At 38.6% G+C, this 22,315-nt stretch overlaps 1 protein-coding gene across 3 annotated transcripts in view; it reads right to left on the bottom strand.

The window, feature by feature from the left end:
• The window catches only part of GAK (cyclin G associated kinase), a 74,094-nt gene that overhangs the window by 31,328 nt on the left and 20,451 nt on the right, over window positions 1-22,315 (bottom strand). For all 3 annotated transcript variants that reach the window (XM_069777003.1, XM_069777001.1, XM_069777002.1), the window contains exons 8-16: window positions 19,584-19,719; window positions 18,864-18,976; window positions 18,184-18,295; window positions 16,002-16,125; window positions 8,496-8,545; window positions 8,250-8,398; window positions 5,653-5,775; window positions 2,333-2,466; window positions 889-1,083 (exon numbers count right to left, since the gene is read on the bottom strand). In XM_069777003.1, the coding sequence (XP_069633104.1) occupies window positions 889-1,083; window positions 2,333-2,466; window positions 5,653-5,775; window positions 8,250-8,398; window positions 8,496-8,545; window positions 16,002-16,125; window positions 18,184-18,295; window positions 18,864-18,976; window positions 19,584-19,719 (1,136 nt within the window). The remainder of the gene's footprint in view (window positions 1-888; window positions 1,084-2,332; window positions 2,467-5,652; window positions 5,776-8,249; window positions 8,399-8,495; window positions 8,546-16,001; window positions 16,126-18,183; window positions 18,296-18,863; window positions 18,977-19,583; window positions 19,720-22,315) is intronic.

The raw sequence follows: 22,315 nt of genomic DNA, 5'->3' as shown, positions 1-22,315 counted from the left end.
TAAAAGCTGCTCTAAAAATAACAAGACTAACTAACAGTTGCCTACAGCAGAGCAACAGACATATTTAGACCCATAGTTCTCAAATTAAATATGGGAGAAACATGTCTTCAGGTTGCTGCTGGGAAATGCAAGAGACAGGATATCCTGAAGAAAGCTGTTCCAAAGAAAGGTGCAGAAAGAAACCATAGCTGCACTGCTGTGGTATGTTAGGACTCCCACCAAGGGACAGTGTGGTAGAGAAAAAAAAAGGAAAATGTTATTATAACACCCCCCAGATGTTTCTCTTCCTGCTCTCTTCAAAGTCATTAAACTCCTTACAGGGCTTGGATTTATAGGAAAGCTAGAAGGACTTCAGTATTCTCTCACCTTTCCTCTGTCTGCAACTATCTACACCTAGCATTACTAGTACCATTTCCAATTCCTCTGCTGTATTATAACAGCAGACACCAGAGCCGTACAGGGGCTAATAAGCACTCCCTTTACAGTTACCATGCCTGTGGGATCCTTACTGTTTCTGTGACTGAGACGTGATGTTCAGTTCAGTACCTGTACATGAGGAATCAATCTTCCCAGTTTACACCACATCGAGTGAAAGAGGGTCTTGCTCACCTCTGCCTCCCAGTGGCCACTGTGCCACCCCACCATCATCCCCACTTTCTGCAGGAACAGATCCAAGCTGCCATTATAACCATGTTGTCTTTTCCCCATGATTTACCTTCCAAGATCAGTTAAAACGGGAGAGAGGAGCTGTTCTGTACATTAAAGAAGCTTTCTGCTCAACTGGCACATGCAAAATCATGCTTTCTCCCCACCGTAAGGACTTCATATTTAAGTTAGTACAGAAAAAAATAATGTGCTGTTTCAGAGCAAATCACAACCTGTACTTACTTCATTTTGTCATATTCCTGGGAAGTAGTGGTTACTCTCTCATCTCCCACATAAACTTCACAAAAAGGCCTGCAGCCATTACGCTGCTTACTGAAAAGAGGAACAGGAGTCATGACGATTGATCTGACAAGGATGGGCTTGCTGTGAGGAATAATGGGTTCTTCAGCCATCATGTCACACATGTATTCAATGTATCTGCCAAAACCAAACATATTCATTTAGCCAGAGAACCAAATTCTAAAAATGAGTTAACAGGTAGGTGACTTCTATTCATATCCAGCCACTGAGCAGTGACAAGCGCTAATAATAAACACTGGGAACACTTAGCAGCACTTCCAGTAAATGGATTTTCAAATCTGATAGAATTTCACAAAGAGGAAAATGAAATAGAAACATGGAGAAATATTTATGATCCCTAGCCAGCCTCTCAATTTAAGGACAGCAACACAGTTTCTGTACGAAAGCCTCATGGCTGCATCACAACAGAAAAATATACTGCCCAGAAAATTGAATACAGCACTGCATATGAACTTATCTGCACCTGTGTCCCACCTTCCAGACAGCTCCAGACGTTGCCTTAGGTTGGTAGCTTTACATACATTAACTTGTAGAACAAACTAGTCACTCTTTCCAAAGGCCTTAAAATGCCAAACTAGGAGAACTATTTATTTTGTATCTTACACTTAATGGATAAAAGTTGCACAGGAGTTCTGGAGCTACTAACTCAAAGGCTTTAAGTTTATCTTCATCAATAAAAGTTATATTTAGAGGACCCATTAAATATACTCAAAATAAATCTGTACAACAGCATAATCCATCATTTATACTTAACTACTCCTTACTTCTCACCTTTCTGTATCCAATCCTTCTTGTAGGAAACACCCTTACTACCAGTGTCACTTGTTACTGATGCTTCATTTTTATAAGATCTATCAAATTAAATCAAATATTCAGTTTAAAACATTTGTCAAAGTATATGAAAGTCACCTCTGCATGCACTCCTTTAAAAAGCAGAAGGCATTCTTACCTAAACAGAAATCATTACTGGTCTTTTCACAGAACTTGCAGTGTTCTGACATAGAGAATGAAGCCTATTGTAATAAATTTTTAAAATATGGAATAAGTCTTACACATGTGGAAGAGGATTTTATACTTAAGAGCATTCAAAAGCACTACATACCCTTGTTTTCATTCCTAACATTTCTTCACTACAGGTCATATTCAACTCACTTTGAGAAGAAGATCATGAGTAACTTAAGGGCTCACAGAATTCAGAACTACTTTCTCTACTCATGATACATCTATTTTTCCAAGTATTTTGCTGTTTGAACACAGACACTATTGAAATAATTTATCTTCCTAAAAAGCATCCTGCAAAAATAGTAGCATATTCATAACTGCATAACTACTTGCTTCAACAGTACCCTACAGACTGATACTGTACCTTTTATGAGAAGGCCAAATGCCAGGAGGACAGCGTTTCATACTGAACATATAAACTGCAGCTTCAGCAGTAGTGAAGAGACGACAGAAACACAGAAAAGAACAAACTACAACAGCAGACGCTGCTCTTCCATCCTACAAAAAAAAGCGTAACTTTGTTATTAAACCTAGTGGAAAAAGCATAACAGAAGTTACTGAAGAATATGCTATCTCCTTATTTAATGTTAATGAAATCCAAGGTCTAGTGCGATCATTAGATTTGAAGTTTGTATCTGAATGTGAAATGTTTTCATTCAATTTCCACACAATACAAAAGATACTACATATTATCTGCTTGCTCAAATGTGAGTAATTGCTTTACTTTAACACTGTTTGAAATTTTCAATTGACATTTACTACCTTATTGTCTCTAATATCCATTTTTAAGTTTGTTTCCTGGCTGCTACCTGAAACACCAGTTCAGTGCTATTTTTGGCTGATAACCATGGACTTCTGCTACAAGAGAAGTCCTAAGATTCAGAACAACTAAGCCACACTGAACACTTTAGTCTTCTGACTAAGACTGCCTGAGATTTGTGGCAAGCTGTTAAACTAAGAGAAGGAAATTAAAACAATGAACCTCTTTCTGCAGGGACCACAGCTACACGCATCGCACACTCATCCCTACACTACAGAAGACTGAAGATTCAGAAGAGGTAATGGTTGACAGAACAGAATCTCTCAAGTTTTTTAACAGGCATTTCCTTCAAAGCCAGGCTTCTACTCTTACCATTACATAGATCAATGAAAAGGTCTGCCAGCTCCATAACAGTGAGATCTTTAAAGAGCAGTTCAACAAATCAATATTATTACTGCTGGTGTAACTAGCAAGCCCAATGATTTCCAGAAGTCACTGAACTAGTCTATGATTCTGTGGGCTGGACCCTGCCTTTCAGTTAAATTTCACACAGATGAAACAAAACCATGGTCCCACCCTGAGAGCCTACACTTAGGACAAAACATTAATGAATACAAGGGAAGAATGGACCAATACTGATCAGCACAACAAGCAGTGACCTATGTACACTTGCATTACAAAGCCACTTCCACATTAAAGCACTATACCAAGGGGAGAAAAGTCATTGTACAAAGATGTCAGCAAACAAGTCACAGCAAACCCTTTGCAACCATGGCATGAAGTCAGAGGACAACTTTACAAGACTTTAAAGACTACTTTACAACCAGAAATACAGCATTCAAAATAAAGAATATCTTATTCATTAGTAAACAAATCTGATGACAGAACCTTGCACTTCAGAAAGAAGTTTGATAAGTTGAGAATGAGAGCAAAAGAAACACTCCCATACAGAAATGAGATGGTAAGATCTCGGCTACCAAAATAAACAATCCTCAGGCATAAACAATCATTATTGGAAAAAGCTAGATTTTGAGCATAAGTTTTGTCCCAAAGTCTCAAAAAACTAGAGGAGTTGTGTCTAAATTATTTTGAAAAGAAATAACCTTCATAAAATAAATAAAACATAACTTTTCCTTGTGTGTGCATAATTATCTTAACTTGGTTCATTTAAACACAGGTCAAATAAAGCTACCTGAAGGAACACTTAAGCACACTGAAAGAGCTGCAGCATAGCCAGTTGCAAGTCTCTTTGCCATTAAGTTCTTAAAGCTGTGCAACTTTTCAAGGATGACGATCACTGCATGGCCCCAAATAATTACACAGAACAAAGTGTTATTGCAGATGTCAAGGAGCTACTCCAGCCTCTGGCATATGTGCTACAGTGTGACAGTATCAGCAGAACAGGATACCAGTTAAAAACAGATCCCCATCATTGCCAGTCCAAAAAGACTTAACTGTAGCTAAAGCACGGAGCTGCCATTTAAATCTTGTTTTCCACTGCTTGTTCTCAACTGGATCACTCAAATTACAATGTAAAAATTTAGCAATTCACTGCATTATGGCAAACCTCCACAGTAAAGATCAGAAAAACAGGAAGCCCTACCTGGTTCTGAATCCCAGCCATCTAGAGGCAGTTTCGCCATTACAAGAAGCAACTCTTATGTTTTGTTATCCAAGAAAGTGCATTAGACTAAAAAAATTCTCTCTCTACCAGACAAAGCATTCTTTTTAACCTAGATTTCCTAGCTTTTAAATCTACAAAAATTTCCAGCTAGATGAATCCAAGACACATATTGCAGCTATCATTAATTTCTAGTAGTTCTGGTATATGCTCCTCACATCACATCTGGCATGCAGCCATATATACACAAGCTTACCTCACACCTGAAGAAAAGGAATGAGTTAGGTACCTTAAAGGAAACACTTCAAGGGAAAGATCTTACAAAAACTGGGGCTAATTCTTCCCATCTGCTTCTTACCTACTTGACCAATCATGTGATACCAAGATACTTAAGTATCACTTTAATATAGAATTGTATCCCTAACCTCACAGCTGCACTGAAAATCCCATCAGTTTTCAGGAGCTGGCATTAACTGATTTTTTCCTCATAAAACTCTGTTTAAGGAAGTACACTTTGCTAGATTAACAAGTCTTTAGATTCCGATAGTGATATTCCATATAGACTGCTATACCATATGAAAGGACTGGTTTTGAATGCTTTCCAGCAGCATCATACACATTGTAACAACTGTCATGTTTATCTTTTTACTGCAGGAAAAGAATGTCAAAATTTTGCACGCAATTCTCTTACACAAACATAACAGTAACCTCATGCTTTCAAGTCTTGAGCGTAGTAACTATTCTTTAAATTCATTCCTCTCCCCTCACCCCCTTTGGACATGAGGTGGCTCTTTGAGAGTTTTACTGCTTTGGGGGGTTATATCAAGGTTAATGATACATTAGAGAACAGTGAAAGTTACATAGCAACCTGCCACCAGCAAAAGCAAGTGCCACCAAAAGTCTATCATAGTCAGTTTCTGCAATTCTGCAGATACAGATTACATTCGAAATGGACAGTAGTAGGAAATGCAGTGTATACCCAGCTGTCACTCAGAAAACATGAACAAAAAATAGAGCAAACACTGAAATAGTAGAGCAGATTCTTTCTCCCAAAGGCTACTTTGCCTTAATCCCTCCTATATACTGCCTTCCATGCTACATGCAAGTAAGCAAAGGCTACACTACCCTACTAATTTGCGGAAGGAGAAAATTTATGCAAATAACTTTGCTAAGGATGGAATTGCCCCCAAGCCTCACAGTAAAGGAAGCCAGTAATATTCACAAACTGAGTGGATACTAGCATCCTTATTCACAATTTAAAGCTGGATTGAGCAAAGCACTTCAACTTAAACCAACTTCTTACAAGGCAGTGCACAATGCAAACATTTTTCTGGTCTTGTTTCAGCCATAAATGCATGTTCTTGCATATGCTATAAAGATTCTGAAGATTTGGTGCTCGTCTTGCTGGCCAGCCACATTCAGAAACCTGCAATGAGAGACAGTAGAGGTGAGAAATGAGATTAAGTAATCACACACATTTGCACAGCATAAGCTGTGTATATGAGGCAATTTTACACCTTAATGCCACCTTCAGGTAGAAATTATGCAAGATGCTCAAGAAAAGTAGTCTCACCACTGTATAGTGTGAAGTGCAATAAAACTCCAGTCCTGTCTGCAGTCTGCTGCACTAGAAGTAACAACTCAGATTACTACCTGAAATTTTCTTAGAGCAAGGAATAAAGTAAAACAGCTTTCAACTTATTTGTGCACATATTCTTAAGCAAAAAAAAAAAACCCAACAAACAGGAAGACTTGGTTTGCTTTTACATTTGTCCTTTATTCAAAGAGCCTCTTCAGTTAAGTAATATTCCTTCTGCAATAAGTGCTACAAAACACTACTGAATAATCAGCTTCACTGCTGAAGAGTCTAGATTCTTAAAATCAGCTGTCCAGTAAGAATGCAGTATATGAAACCTGATCCTTGAGCACATGCAACGCCAAAAGATTAGATGTTTCCTTGGTCACATCTAACAAACAACTTATAAAGCAAGCTTTTTCTATTTCTTTTTAGCCGGGACCACAACTGCTGAATGTGGAAGACCAAATTTTGCTATCAGCAACGTGTTTTCTTACCCAGATAAAAAAGTTCAAGGGTTACTCTGAGATGAATTACCTGCATCAACTGAGTATCACAAAAAATTCTCAGTGAGATTGTTTTTGTGCAAAGCTCAGGAAAAAAGGCTGAAAGAAACGGTCTGGCATACAAAGTCTCCTACAGCTGTTCACTGTATTCTAGTATTTTAATTAAAAAAGAGGACAGTTTCAGAAAGCATCACTTGAGAGATTTAAATTGTACATTCTTTTGTTAGCGCAAGCTTATGCAAAGTCACCAGTGAACGAATAAAAGCTAAGGCAAGCAGTCCTTTATATTCCTGTTCACCACAGGATTCAATGTGGGCTTCAGTACACCTCAAATATTAGAACAGCAGTGAAAGAATCATATTGCAGCATTATACCTACAAGCTAGAAAACAATCTACAAAAGCAGGTGTATTCTAAAAAGCAAGAACTGACTTTTTTCTGATTTACCGTTTACTTTCTGCTCAAACACTGGTTTTGTTACAAGATGTATACCATACAACATTACCTTCTTTTCCTTTGGCTATGTTTTAAGCTCAAAATGTTCTGATCATCAGCAGAATGATGGAAAATGCACAATCTGAGCAACCTATTCCAAGTAGGACTCAAAACTAGCAGAGAAGAATTCAAAACTACCATTAACTTTAATCAAGGTTACAGAAATTTGTAAAAGTTTCATACAGATAGTATACAGCAAGCAAGAAAGAATATATAATTTCATAAACACCTACTATGCAAAGTGTCAGAATTAAGAATTTCAGAAGCTGTTCTCCTCTGATCAAGTTTAAGGCTTGCCATAATCATCTTTTGCAGGCACTAAAGAAAAACTAAGCTTCCTTAGCTTCCTCCATGGCTGCTCTCACCTATCACTGAATAATGAAGTTAAGTCAGTCAGTATTGCTCACTGTGCATCTAGATTTCAAAGATAGACAGGGGAAGTTTCCTTAATATATTTAAAGAGTTTGTTTTCCAAGTAGAATAGCTGCCTTTTTTTGCTTTTAAACAGAAGACAATGTTTTGCAGAAACATTCTAAATACTCCCAGTCAATAAAGTGGGCAGGAATCTACAATGTTTTAACAAGTTATGATCTGCTATTACTTCCCAGTAAAACAAAGATCAGAAGACAAAATGAATGTCAAAAAGATAAATGTAGACCAGAAGATTTCCAGATTACTGGTAGATCTAGCTGTGCTCATTGGTACGTTAGCTTGTACCATTCACAGTACCAATACATGAGGAATATCAGTGTACAGGGACCACAGACTTGCATAACCAAAAAACCATCTCCAGAGTAAACAGTTTCCCAGTGACAGAATTTATCATTCCATAAGCAGAGATTGATAGCTTTGTGGGATGAGGAATAAATCAGTTCACTATGTCAGCCTCAGTGGACTTTTCAGCAATCTAGTGCTCAAAAGCATTGCTGAAGATTTTTGTTTTGAGGTACCTGCTCCAAATTATCATGCAGAGGGTTTCCTGTGTGATTAAGCTTTGCCTTCCATGTTAAACAGCCTCTGCCTGAACCTCATACTGAACCAGATGCAGATAAAAGTTGACCGCTTCCACCCAAAGAGGTGGTAATTGTTTTTTCAGGTGTGACAATACTTTGTCTTTAACTGATTAGTCTTTAATCAGTTAAGTTTGGATTGAAAGACAAACACAATATAGGTTATTCTTTGACCTTATGTTTATACTTACTCTTTTGTCATCTTTTTGATTATGCAGCCTACTTTAACATATTTCACAATAAAAAAACTGAAGGTATAACCAAGACATTGTGTTGAAAGACCTTTTACAGAAATACACAAAAACTATACACACCCTATTATGGAATCTTGAAGGCCTGTATGTTCTTGGAGAGAGATTGTACACAGCATAGTGGCCAGGATGTTTAGAGTCCAGACATAACCGCACATCTTCTATGTTATTTCTGATGGCAGATTCTACACCTTCAGCTGGAAAGGACATCACTGAAGACAGAACAACAAACACCAGATGAAGTATTTACTTTTTTCATATATTAAGAACAATCAGAAATTATTCTTAAGACAGACATAGCTATCATACCAGCAATTCTGGAAGTGATGTATGATATATCCAAGTCTCCTTTTGCATAACTGAAACAGAACACATTGGAGTTAATACTATGAAATAGAACCATTCAAGCCATAAGTCTAAAGCTCACCACCATGAATAAAGTTTCATTTCTTCCAGCTAAGGCTTGTTACCTCATGCTTCAGACTAGAGTTTTCAGACTGGATGTTGTATTTGAACAGTTACTCATTTATATTGGTTGCAACAAAACCATCTCTGGCGATTTTGTACAGATGCCTTCAATGTTTAACTCATTCCTCTAGACACTGCTCTTACTGATAAAGGTTCATTGTAGGTATCAGTTTGAAAGCCTAATGAGGATGCATTAATATCTTTAATGGAGGACATCATAATTCTTAGAACAAAGATCATTTGTTAAAACATTACATTTTAAATTATGTAACTCTGGCATGTTACTCTCTGGCCTAGATGGCCACACTGCCCAATTTCTGGATTCCATATGAATAGAGAGAACCTGAATCTCTTTCCTCATTTAAATCTTTCCTCCAAAAATTCACTTCCAAAACTCCTATAGTAAGCAAGGCCTTACTCATTACTTATCTCTTTCTCAGACAGTTATGCACAGTCTTAAAGAGCAGCCTTTTTGAAAAATAATCTATCAGTGATTTTTTTTTTTAATTTAGCTCCATTCCCTTCATCTCTCCCTAACCACCCACACCATGCCAACAATTTACTATTTTAAGACCACTATTATTTTTTTGTTTCTAGGTTATCTGCTATGTAGCAGGACAAAAAAGCTCAAGAAAAAGACTGAAGAGCCTCCAGTGCTGGCCAACATCCCTGAGTATAATCACATAGGTCTGCACTTCTGACTGGCAAACTAAGAACAAACCTCACCTACAGAATTTGATTTAGATATCCCTAACTTAAGTCAGTAGCATATCTCCAGAATATCAAAATATCATCACAACACTATGATGCATGTTTAAGGAATGCAGAGGCACTATCAAAGCAATATTTTCATATTGCTGCCAAGTTTCAAGACACTGCTTGAAAGAGCAGACCTGGTACACTGCACTCAAATTCTGAAACATCAAAAGAACATTATGCTTTGATTCTTTACTGCTTGCTAGTAAACATGAAGGAGGCTGGGGAGATTCATAAAAGATTATTGAATTTACAAGGATTAGGAAGACAATTTTAGGTAAGGCAAGAACAACTGTTCTGAAAGCACATTAAACAGTATTTATGCAAAATGCCATAATCACTGTCCTAACAACGATAATGACCCAAGGTCTTGAGACAAATGGAAATCACCACAAGGAAGTTTGAGAGTTTCACTAGACAAGGCACTAAAAAATTCAGCCTTCAAAAATCTTGCGTAAGGAGGTAGACAAAATGGCCCACTAAACTCTACTTCAAAATTCTTTGCACCTTTGGAAGGACATAACTTCATCATGTAGCTCAAGTGGTAACACTGTTGCAACTGAACTAATTAAGGTAGGAATTTACATTCACAGATAATAATTTCTTATTAAAATTAGTGATGAACATAGTCCTTTATATGATTGAGAAGTGTCAAATGTTATTTGTTGCTTACACCCACCAGCTTCAAGCAAGAAAACATGCAGAACATTCTAATGATATCAACTTTTTTGATATCAAGATAAAGAACCACCTAATACGATAGCCTGAGAACAAAGAACCATTATCTCTTCAATACTGTAACACTGACGTTAAGCAGCAACTTGAAGCCTGTTAAACTGAAAAAGCTTCAGAATGTTTGTGCTGCCTTAATTAAAATGTAGCTGCTAAACTGCAAAATCAACATAAGCGCTCTATGACATGTGACCTTCCTTGAACTTCATTCTGAAGATTTCAGAGCTTCAGTAGTAAGACTTGAACATAACGTACTCTGTTTTTAGTGGAGTGTTTCACATCAAACTGGTAACTGAGATTGCTTTAAATGGCAGGAAGGTGAAAAAATGCATATTCTTCACACTGGTAAGCATTGCTACACATTTCAAGATACAACCCTGTAAATAAATGTCAGGAATAAGGTCCTTCATGTTATTAACAGCAGAAATTTCATTTACATAGCAATGTTGCTGGGAGGTGGTAAGAGTAGATCATGCAAACAAATCAAGAGATTGCATGGAGCACTTCTGGCTTGTGATCTATATGGAAAACTCGGTGCGCTTTTTAAGGCTCTAATTAAGCTAAACAGGAAAGTACTTTGACACCAATATTTAGCCACTTTTCTGATGATACCAGGCTACTTCAAGGCTTTTTAGTGAGAAGTCTAGTGGGAAATGTAGCAAAGAAAATATGAATTCTCATTTTGCAGAATAAATACCTAAATAAAATCAGAAATTTTAATTAGATGTTAAAAGCTTTTCACTGTGTATATGGTTGGCATTATTAATCTTGTCAGAGAACAGCTGCATTTAAAAGCCCATAACTAATACTAAACAAAAAGATCATTCCAGCAAATTAAGTTTAAAACAATTAAATTAGAATTAACAATTAAATTCACAAAATAAACTAGTTAGGATGCAGCACAAAATTCTGCAACAGTGCATAGTTACCTTGTATTACTAACAGCTGAAGACGGGAAAGAATAAAGAATGACAGACTGACCAGCACAGCTACCATGTGAGCACACAAACCATTATCTTCAGTTAAAAATAATGCTCTAACACTAAGCAGTCTTCCTCCAGACATCTCTATGCTCATAAGAGTAGAAAAACACCACCATTTTTGCAGTTTATTTTTTAAAAGCCAGGATGAAATGCAGCACCGAAGTTCACATCAATCTGTTCCCACTTGGGTTTGCTTCACAGAACTGAATTCATCATTCAACTACCTAGTACAACACAAAGGTCCATGAAATAAAACATTAATGCAGCAAACCAGAAACAAAATTACCTTAGAAACAAAGAAAGCTAGCAATAAAAGGCATCTGATTGTTCCCTAGATTACTAGATTATAATCTCTTCAGTGAAAGAGAATGTTCTGACAAAGCAAAACAAGAGTGATCTTAAGTTCAGCATGCTGCTTTCAATACCAGTGAAGACCAGATACTTAAAACATTTATGTATGTTTTTTGGCAGGGCATCTGTAACCTGTGTGGATACAGACCTCAATAAGCATAAAAGCTGGTCAAGGGCACAGCAGCATCACAAGCAAGAGGTGGATGAGCTGAACAGAGGTATGTTGAGGCCACATGGCTGCAGACTGAGTTATCAGGCACACACGGGTACATCTGCTGGAACAAAGTTCCCTTTGATGCAGACGCTGCTCTGCTGTATTTAGGCCCCTTCACAGAGCAACATGCATCTGCTCTTAAGTGCGTGTACACCCCAGTACTTTCTTTTAGGTCAGTTTGTATCAACAGAGGGCTGAACCTCTGTTGGTCTGTGTTCTCTCTCATGTAGCTATAAACTGATTCTGCCTGACCTGAATCTGCAAGCGACTGCAACACTTGCAAGTGAGGTGGCCTGGCGGACAACAAAGACGGCCTTCATTCACTCTTCTGTTCCTAGTAGCCTGTGACATGTGTTTTAGTTTTCTGAATTTATCACTTATTAGGATAAATAAGAGATCAAAATTTGAATTAAGGTAAAGGCAGCTATGGGAGAGAAGAAAAAATTAACTTTTTTGTAGCAACTACTGAACAGTAACTCTTCCACTGTAGTTTGGATTCAGTGAAAAAGAAGTCTGTCTGCAGAAAAAGGAAATAACTCCACAATTCAGGAAAGCAATGGTAAGTAGGAAGGAGAGAGCCTGCCTAATGAGATGACAGACTCCAACACAAGGAATGCTTAAGTGTGGTGAGGAAAATGCACGAAAGGAAGAGACATTTTAGTTTTTCCAGAATGTCTGCTTCTCATGTTTGCTGAAGAGTTTTGGAAAGGCAGTCAAGGATGCAAAAGTAGAAGAGGTATTCCCACGTCCCTGATGGTACCAGCTGTAGCCACAAAACAAGTTTGTAAAGGCAGAGAATGACCATGATATAAACAGATAAGTCCTATAGTAGATGCAAAAAGAGAATTAACACTTCAGCTCAGTTAAAGCATAAATAGGTTAAGAATGCACAAGCCCAGTGTGGGACTCTCAGCAGCATAGTGAATGTTAAATGCTAAGAACGTTAAATGCTGAAGAACCTGAGACTACCTTAGGTTCTGCATAACATTAAGTATTGTTCACGTTAATTCATGTTTTGCCATTTCAGTGACCTGTTAAATACAGTTAAGATTCAAAATATTCATAAGACTTATCAAGGAATGGAAATTACAGAACTAAGGGCTACTAAAGAATATTGGCAAATTACAAGTGGAAGGAGTTTCTCTTTCAGTATTGATTAAATACCAAAAGAAAATAAGTACTGAAGTAACTGGTTCTCACCAACATAATTATGTACTCACTGAATTCCCTCCTCTTCTTTCACTCCCCAACCCAATGGCCAAATTCACTTAGGTAACACAAGAAAACAAAGTTGTATGAAGATAGAGTCCTCTACAAAACCAAGATTTGTTTGTGTTAGTGCAGAGCTTAAACAAAAATCTGACAGTCTCACATGCTCTGTCAACGGCGGTGATGCATACAAAGTCACCTAAATATAAACCCTTATTCAATCAGCCCAGTCCAAAACATCTGTGAGGGACTGATCCCCTCATGATGAACCTTGGGACTTTACACTGTCTGACAATCCTCTGTCAATTCATCACAGCCCGTGGAAGTGCTGCATCCCCCATTAGCTGGAGAAGGTCTGTGGCTCATTGATCTAATTTGGATATTACAATACTCCCACCCATTAAGAGCTACAAACCAAAACCACATCAAACAGTTACATTCACAAGCTACTCAGTTGTAGTAAAAATCCACATGTGATGTTCTGTAATTAATACAAATAACATGTAAAAGTAGTAAGCTTTTCTTTGACTAATACTTAGTATGTTCCACAAGACATGCACTAAAATGTCTCCAACAGCAGTCACATCCCTGAGAGAGGCTCAAACACTACCACAAAGTAAAGAGTCATGCCAGATAAGGTTTGAAGCAGTTTGGAGAATTCTAACAGTTCCTTATGTCCCACGCAAATTTAAAGCGTATACGATCCTGCCATGGGGTCTGTGTAGGACTCAAGAGCCTCAAGTTCCATCTCAATCATACTTTCCAAGTTCTGTCAAAAAAGGGATTCTAACTAACATGCCAAGCGTATTGTTCAGCCACAGAACACTAACTAGGAACTCAGAAGTAGCATCGTAACTCTAAGAATAAGAGATGCAAGACTTATTTGGGGCAGTCACCATAATCTAAACAAACAATTGTAAAGAAGATCATGGGAACTGAACAGCATCTTTTCGGACAGCAAGAACTCACTGTCCTAGACTTCAGAAGCTGCCAGATGAGCTCTACAGATGCAGTTGGATGTACAGTTACTGTTTTATTCCTTGCACACTACACTTAGAATGGAACAAAGGAAATCACACAAAGCAAAAAGCCAGACACCTAGCAGGGAGGAGAAATTTAGAATAAGGTGCAGGCACAGCATAAGCCATTCCATATTAAAAAGTCAATTTTAGACAGTCCTAACTGACCACTAGAAAAGGGGAAAATGGCACAAGATGAAATTCAAAAAAGTAATTAAACTTCCAGTGGCCTTTAAGGAAGAAGCCGCTTGCAAGAGCAGGAAAGGAAAACTTCAAACATAACTGATTGATGGAGGCATAACAATTCATAAAGTCAAGTGGACTCAAGAGCCCAAGAAAGCAAAGTGCAGGAGTGCTTCAGAAGCACGTAGTGTACAATCAAAATATAGTACAAGTAAGATCTAATACAGGAACACAGGCATGGGAAAGTAGGGCTTATAACTTTGTCAAAGGTAGAGAAGAATTTAAGTGTTATCTGTCACAAAGGAAGAAAAGTAATCTCTGCTGCAAGACTTAAATCTAAGCAAAGCTGGCAGAATTTAAGACAAGGAATTAAGTACCTTCAAGTTTATAAATAGTAGAGCTGTCAAAGGCAAGGAATCTGCAGAATATTTCCATGTTTTACCACACAGGAAATTTCATTTAACAAGATAGAACAAAAGGAACAGAAGTAAGACTGAAGTGGAGGGGAGAGGAAGATCAGTTCCACGGAAGGTAACAGGTACAAGGAGGTAAAGAACAGAGGCCTGCAAGACAGCACATGCCAAAGAAATAAAATTGGGAGCAGTCACTTAGAAGTTGTAGCTCACCATGTTACTTCATACATGGAACTCCTACAGTTCTGCTAAGCTGCTAACAAGTTACCACTTTCATCATGCAACAGTTCATTTCCCTTGCACACCTCCCTGTCTTCTCTTGTGTCAGTGTGGTTTCCCTGGGGTGAAAACTTTGATTCTAGTGTGTCAAAAGCTATAGAAAGCTTAAGGACAAACCAAAGCTGCATAGCTTTTGTGACCTTTAAAAAATAGAGAACCTGGCCTAAGCCACACATAGGAAGTTTAAACAGACTAAATGTAAAAGCAAACAGCTAAAAATGCAGTTGAAGGGTCTACAGAGGTGCAAGATCTACAGATCTAACTTATCTGATCATTACAAAGATTTTAGAGCAGCATTACACAGAAATTACACTCAGTGACAGAAAAACATTTTGCAAGCAATAGATTTCACAAGCCATAGCACAGTATTCCAATTAAAGGGCCACAAACCCTACAGTGAAGGACACAATATTCCTTAGGAGGCTCTTGTTCAATCATGGTATTCAGCAGTGACTTACCTGCTCTTCCTATAATTAAGAAAAACCTTTTACACTTTTTGATTAGAAGTTTAAAAAGTATGAGTCATACAGATTGATTAATATCGATCACATAGAGGTACTAGAAACATTTTGAATAGGACTGAAAATCTGATTAGAAAGAAATAATCACAGACTAGGTATCCGAGAACACATACATAGAAACAGGAGAGTATTCTTCCATGTAATGCAGGGCAAAGGAGACAAACAATGCAGATCCTCTCACTTTGCCCTTTGAGGGCATAGAATTCCACCTGAAAACTAAACTGGACAGATGAGTCCATATACTATTTCCCCGCAGTTTTTCTTCTCACCTCCATTCCCTTTCACTGCTCCATCTTTTTTTCTTCTTTTCTTATTCACGGAGGCCCTATCTACTAATTCAATTTATTCACTCTGAACCATGATAGTCCTAGTCCATACCTCTCCACCCTGCTCCAGCCCCCACCTGCTCATCTCTCCTAAGCTTTCAGTATCCAGAATACAGCAGGTAAAGTAGTACTTAAGGACAGGCTTTTGCCCCCAACAATCTCATTTCCAGTAAATGATTGCTCAAGTAACTTTTGTATTACTATCATTCTTAAAATCTCAGGGCTAGCTACCAACTATTAGAGCTCATACTTGGAAAAGTATGCTAAACTTGATAATTTCTGGAATAAGCTCCTGACCCTTCATTTAGAACTCTCACCAGCACAATTTTAATTTTTTTTTTTTTTTTTTTTTTTTACTCACTTGGCCACAGACTGGATAACTTTAGAAGATGTATCCTTAATATTAGTGAAAAATCGCTCTGTTCCACCCCTCAGAATATCAAAGAACCCTCCATAAGTCTGGTCACATTCCGCAACGGTCAGGCCTAGAGTAGTTGAATAAAAATAATTGTACTTTAAGTTGTATCCTGGAATGGGCTCCATACCAAAGCAAGTTGCCTACAAAGCTGGAAGTGAATGCACATACAGGCTACACCTTGTTCTGAAAGTAAAGCATTTATTTCAAATTGCCAGTACAGCAAAATACTGTCTTTTTTTAGTATCAGCCTCTTAAAGTGCAGCTTATCATTAGCATATCTACTTAAGCACCCCCAGTAGAGACATTTTAATATAGGGCTTCAAAAGCAGCTGGCATAATTAAGTTACTTTAAGCACAGCATCCCAGCACAACATCCCTATTAATATGATTGTATACAACAAACAGTACTCATTCTTGCACAAAACAGATGGCCAGACAGCCTTTTGATTATAATCCAATTAGGAAGCTGGATTCTTCCACAGAAATTGATATACAGACAGCACTACTCTAATAAATATTACCCAATTTTAAAAGTTTCCCTGGAACATTGATATCCTTTGTCTCATTACTTATGCTGAATTGCTAATATCAAGCAAGAAATATCGAGCTGGAAAGAAAACTGAATACAGTATGAAATATTCCCTTGATATCTTCTACATTAATTGAAATGTTCCATATTCACATATGATATGTGACAAGATGGGTGCAGAAATTGCCTTTTAATAAGAAATTGGATGCAAATAAACCTATCAAGTTTCTCATTTTCTTTACTATATTAAGTGCAAGTATTTTCAACTGAATGAACTCTGGAATATCCATTTTTACAGAATGGGTATGTCAGCTTTTAATTGTGTCATTTTTGAGATGTGTTTTGGTTGACTCAATTTAGTACTGCTAGTCCAACTACTGTTTTTCCTCAGATGGAACCACAACTCCTTCTCCTCACCATTAATGTCCTATGGTGCAACCTTCTCCCAAAGTCCTCCCTGCACAATCCTCCCATAATTAGCTGGCCTCAAGGCAGTGCCAGCTATGGCTATTTCTGAAAGTACTGAGTTTAGGCTAAACTGAATTTAGGCTGCTGTTTTTTCCCTTTGAGGCTGTCAGCCACAAGTCTTTTGGAAGTGACAAAACTAAGTAGCTTTAGACTATGGTCACTGTCAGAGGTGCTTCAACTATCACAGAAGCTCAGAAGTCTTTTCAGGGGGAAGAAAGGAAAAATACTATTTCTTCCTCATACAGGCTTTTCATAGGCCAAAATAAATACATGTCAGGTGAGTGACTCCTTAGCATTAATGACTTAGTGTGATCCATAGTCAAAATCCCTGCAATTGCATCTGCATTTCTTTGGTGTCTAATGGTGGAGGTAGTCCAACAACAAGCACGTTTTAGCATAAAGTTATACCAAAAGACACAAAATGGCTGCTATCTTTTGAAGTTGTAACATATCTGATGTCTTTGCTTTCCCAGAACAACTGCTTGACAACTGTCACTTTCTTACACCAAATAGCCAATATTGTGCACAAACTCAGGGTATGTACTGATTTCAGTAACTTCTGCCACAATGTAACAAGTTTTCAGTTAAAATACAGCACTTTTCTCAGAAGACTTTTAACAGTTTAAATTTAAACTCCTCTTAAACTCTGCTTTTTACACAAGACCCTTTCAAATATCATTGCCTCATTGAACCGGAAAGTTTGGGGTTTAAGCTATTTTTTAAGCTATTTTTTATTAATTTGTCATAACCTGAAGAGTACTTTCTCTAAAGCTCTTGTTCTTAAGAACATTATTGCTCTTGTATCCACCACTTTCATCAAGTTTTAGTTCACTTATTTCAACTCTCCCACCTCTAGAGATCAATAGTGCATTTTAGTTTCAACTATTTTACACAGGAAACCAAATTTTATCTTGCCCAGCAATGAACTTGAGAAATTCACATTTGCATGTCTCAACATACAACCAAACCTTGCGAAACATAAAACAAGGTTAGAAACAGCGATATAAATGCAAAATAGCTAGTACTTGTGCAAAATGTCTAAAACCCCCAAATGTTGTGGGGGTTTTTTTCCACATATAAGATATGCAATTGGTTTTACACTAGTATGATGTCTCTTTCTGCACTTACCTGCATTGTACATATTGTTGAGCTGTCCTGCAGGCTTGGAGCTCTGTGAAATAGAGGTCACAGATGTCCGAGGCTGAGTATTGTTTCCATAGCCTCCATTTTGTTCCAGGAGCTGAGGAGATTAATACTCACTATGAGTATTTTCTTGCCAATTTAGCCAACTTGTCATGCTTTGTAAATTACTTTTACTTGGTGAGAACAGGCAAGCTGAACCTCAGGAGAAAGCCAGGAAGTTAAGATACACTAATTGATTCATTTGCAGTTTTGTGTAAATTAAGCATCCAACAGAAGACACTAAGTGGGTTTCAAGTCAGTGCAGGCAGAGTCTTCGTATACTAGATTTTTCTGTGCAAGTCAATTATGATTAAATGCAGCATGTCAAACAGAGCACTTCTGTACTAAAGAATGACCCAAGACTATGAGAAGTTTTTCAACAAGCAGAACTGAACTAGCTTCCTTTAATGTCATGCAAGCTCTGTGCTTTAAAAGGTATACTTTCAAAGAGCAAGTGATACAGATCAATTCAATTGAATTTTGAAACAAGTTAGTGTGAAATTTTCAAAAGACTAAGGCACAGGGTACCTCTCCTGACATCTGTTACTAAACTCACACTCACTGGATAAAAGAGGAGAGAAAGGAGACCTAACCAATAAATAATACTCCTTATGAGACATCTTTACCTCTGTGACGGGGGATTTAGGATTCACATTCCTAGCTGCTGCAATCTCCTGCAGTTGATTCACAAGTTCAGTGATTGACAATCTCTCCTCTGGGTTCACCTTCAAAGTGGAGCCTAAAAAAAGAGATTCAGACAATGGAACAGAAACCCTTCGGAGCTTCTCTCCCAGCAGAGATTAATAATTTCTTCACTGCACTCCAGTGCAATAAGCAATCAAACACATGAACAGAGCGGAGCAACTACAAATATCATTGTCATAACGGGTATCCATGAAAAAACACCACTTAGGATTAAGAATACTTCAAGGAATATATTTGAGGATCAGTTAATGAATAACCTCAGAAGTAACTTTATATCTAATACTGTTGGAGTTAGAGACATTTTTCTGGCACTGTAATTGAAGCTTCCAGTGATCTATTTGAAATTTAAAGAAAACAACTTCTAAAGCAGATCCAGAGAAATCAAACTGATACACTAGTTGCTCCTGTGGACTAATTCAAATCCTAAACAAGGCAGGCAACAGCACTAAAAACCCAAAAGTTTCATTTAAAATCTCCAAGTTTTTTGATAAAAGATTAAAATTTTTCATAAAACAAGAAGTTGTTGCAGTTAACCTTTTTCACCATCACATGTCAACAGCATTTAACTGTCAGTAATACAACACTGTCAATAATAAGATGTATGCATAAAGACACCAAATTAAGTAACACCGTAAACTTACGAATGAGATCATGAAACACAGAATAGCGGGCGTCATTTTGTGGCATGACATATTTCCCATTGACTATGCGAAGTTTAGCTCCATCTTCAAATGGATGTTGCCTAAAGCACAGCAAGTACAGGATACAGCCCAGAGCCTACACAGAGAAAAAGACAGAAATATTTCACAGAATCATGGAATCATTTAGGCTGGAAAAAACCCTTAAGATCATTGAGTCCAATTATTAACCTAGCACTGCCAAGTCTACCACTAAACCATATCCCTAAGCACCACATCTACATGTCTTTTAAAGACATCCAGAGATAGTGACTCAAAACACTTCGCTGGGCAGCCTATTCTAATACTTGATAACCCTTTCAGTGAAGACATTTTTCCTAATATCCATTCTAAACCTCCCCTGGCACAACTTGAGGTCATTTCCTCTCATCCTATCACTTGCTACTTGGAAAAAGAGACCAGCACCCACCTCGCTACAACCTCCTTTCAGGTAGTTGTAGAGAGTGATAAGGTCTCCCCTCAGCCTCCTTTACTCCAGAATAGGCAACCCCAGTTCCTTCAACTGCTCCTCGTAAGACTTGTTCTCTAGACCCTCCACCAGTTTCATTGTCCTTCTTTGGACACACTCCAGCAACTCAATGTCTTTCCTGTAGTGAGGGGCCCAAAACCACACACAGTACTCAAGCTGCAGCCTCACCAGTACAGGGGAACAATCACCTCCCTGTTCCTGCTGGCCACACTATTTCTGATACAGGCCAGGATGCCATTGGCCTTCTTGGCCACCTGGGCACACTGCTGGCTCGCATTCAGCCAGCTGTCAACCAGCACCCCCAGGTCTTTCTCTGCCAGGCAGCTTTCCAGCCACTCTTCCCCAAGCCTGTAGCACTGCATGGGATTGTTGTGACCCAGGTGCAGGACGTGGCACTTGGCCTTGTAGAACCTCATACAATTGGCCTCAGCCCATCCACCCAGCCCGTCCAGATCCCTCTGCAGAGCCTTCCTACCCTCATGCAGATCAACCCTCCCTCCCAACTTGGTGTCATCTGCAAACTTACTGAGGGCACCCTCCTCATCCAGATTGTTGATAAAGATATTAAACAGAACTGGCCCCAGTACTGAGCCCTGGGGAACACCACTTGTGACCAGCTGCCAACTGGATTTAACTCCATTCACCACAACTCTTTGGGCCCAGCCATTTTTTTACCCAAACAGTATACAGATGTCATGGTGGTGTCACAGCAGGCCAAACATTGGCAGTGTCAGTTGGTGACAGCACCAGCTGTCAGATGAGCAGCCAGGTGAGCAAGGACAGTGAGGGGAGGGCACAGAGGCTGGGGCTGCCCATGGTGATGGAGAGTGGCTGCTTTGTGCTACAGCTGGATGTCCAGACAGGGAAACAACCGGACCACAGCACACTCCCATCCTCTTCCTCCCTCCTCTGCCACCGAGCTGGAGAGCTGCCAACAGTCTACAGGAAAGATAACACCAAGCCCTACCCCATGGTAGTCTTACAGGGAGCCAGAAGCTCCCAAAAGCCATGGGGAAAGGGAGGTCTGTACCCTTTTTCACTGGGTACCGTGGGACTGAGCTCCTGGCCCTAGCCCTAGTGATGTAGTGGCCATGTCAGTAGGCAGAACGCTGGTGGTGGCCAGCGTTTTTGGCCCAGGATAGGTCTCTCCCAGCCATAAAGGAGGCATGGAATGGACAACCTTGTTGTGAGGCTGGTAGATCCCCAGGCAGGGAGGCAGGGGCTGCCTGTGGCAACAGAATGGCTGCTTCAGTTAGTGGTTGTCCTGCCTTTGACAGCTGCAGCCCCAGACAGGGACATGAGCAGATGATGGTACACTTCTGTCCTCTTCCTCCTCCACCACTCAAAGGAGTGTTACAACTTTATACAAGGATATTAACCCAAGGATAAAGAGACACCTTATCCTGTACCTCTACACCTTATCTCATACCCTGTGATAGACAGCGTCATGGTCCTGCAGGAAGCTGGAAGGTCCCCATAGCCACAAACAAACAGAACTCTGCAGCACCCACCATCTTTGTGTGAAGCTTATCACAGAATGGAAAAAAGTTTATAAATACAAATTTTCTGATTCATGAACACTTTGGCTGGTTCTTCTTGTTTATGCTGTCTTTAATTCAGGCAATGATATTTAAAGCAGAATTTTAGACTATGAAATTGATTAAGCTTGCTAATCTCAGGTTGCTATCATCAACTGCTGACTCATGCAACTGTATATATATTCCCAGTGCTTGAGAGATAAGCTTCACACTCCTTTAGAAATCATTAGTCATGATGTTTCTCTGAGGACAGAACATTTAGTAAAACATTCATTTGCTTGGCATGTCAATTACAGAGCTTCAAGTAGCAATACTGCTGCTAAGTATGTTTCTAAATATGTTTGTGGGGTTCTTCCCTTTCATGGAAGTTTTCAGGTTCAGGGATTCTCCTATTCCTATCTTTTTAAAAATCATTACAATAAATCCATTTTATGAATTTCACAGTATACAAAAATGAGTAGTCCTGCAACAATGAACATGTTAAAAAATGGGATTTTTCTTACAAAAAGGCTCAGAAGTTTTATTTCATCTTCATCCTGTGCTTCAAGAAGACTCATTTTATTTGTGGGGACAGAATTTGGTCTTTTGTATTTCCAACAGATACATTCTGTTATGCAATGCACTGACTAGGTAAGCACTTAAGTGTTAATCAATTTGTTTAAATGACA

Source organism: Haliaeetus albicilla, chromosome Z (assembly GCF_947461875.1).
Source record: "Haliaeetus albicilla chromosome Z, bHalAlb1.1, whole genome shotgun sequence".
In the NCBI taxonomy this organism is placed as follows: domain Eukaryota; kingdom Metazoa; phylum Chordata; class Aves; order Accipitriformes; family Accipitridae; genus Haliaeetus; species Haliaeetus albicilla.
Note: the sequence above shows the minus strand (reverse complement) of the source record. Positions and strands in the feature narration are given on the sequence as shown.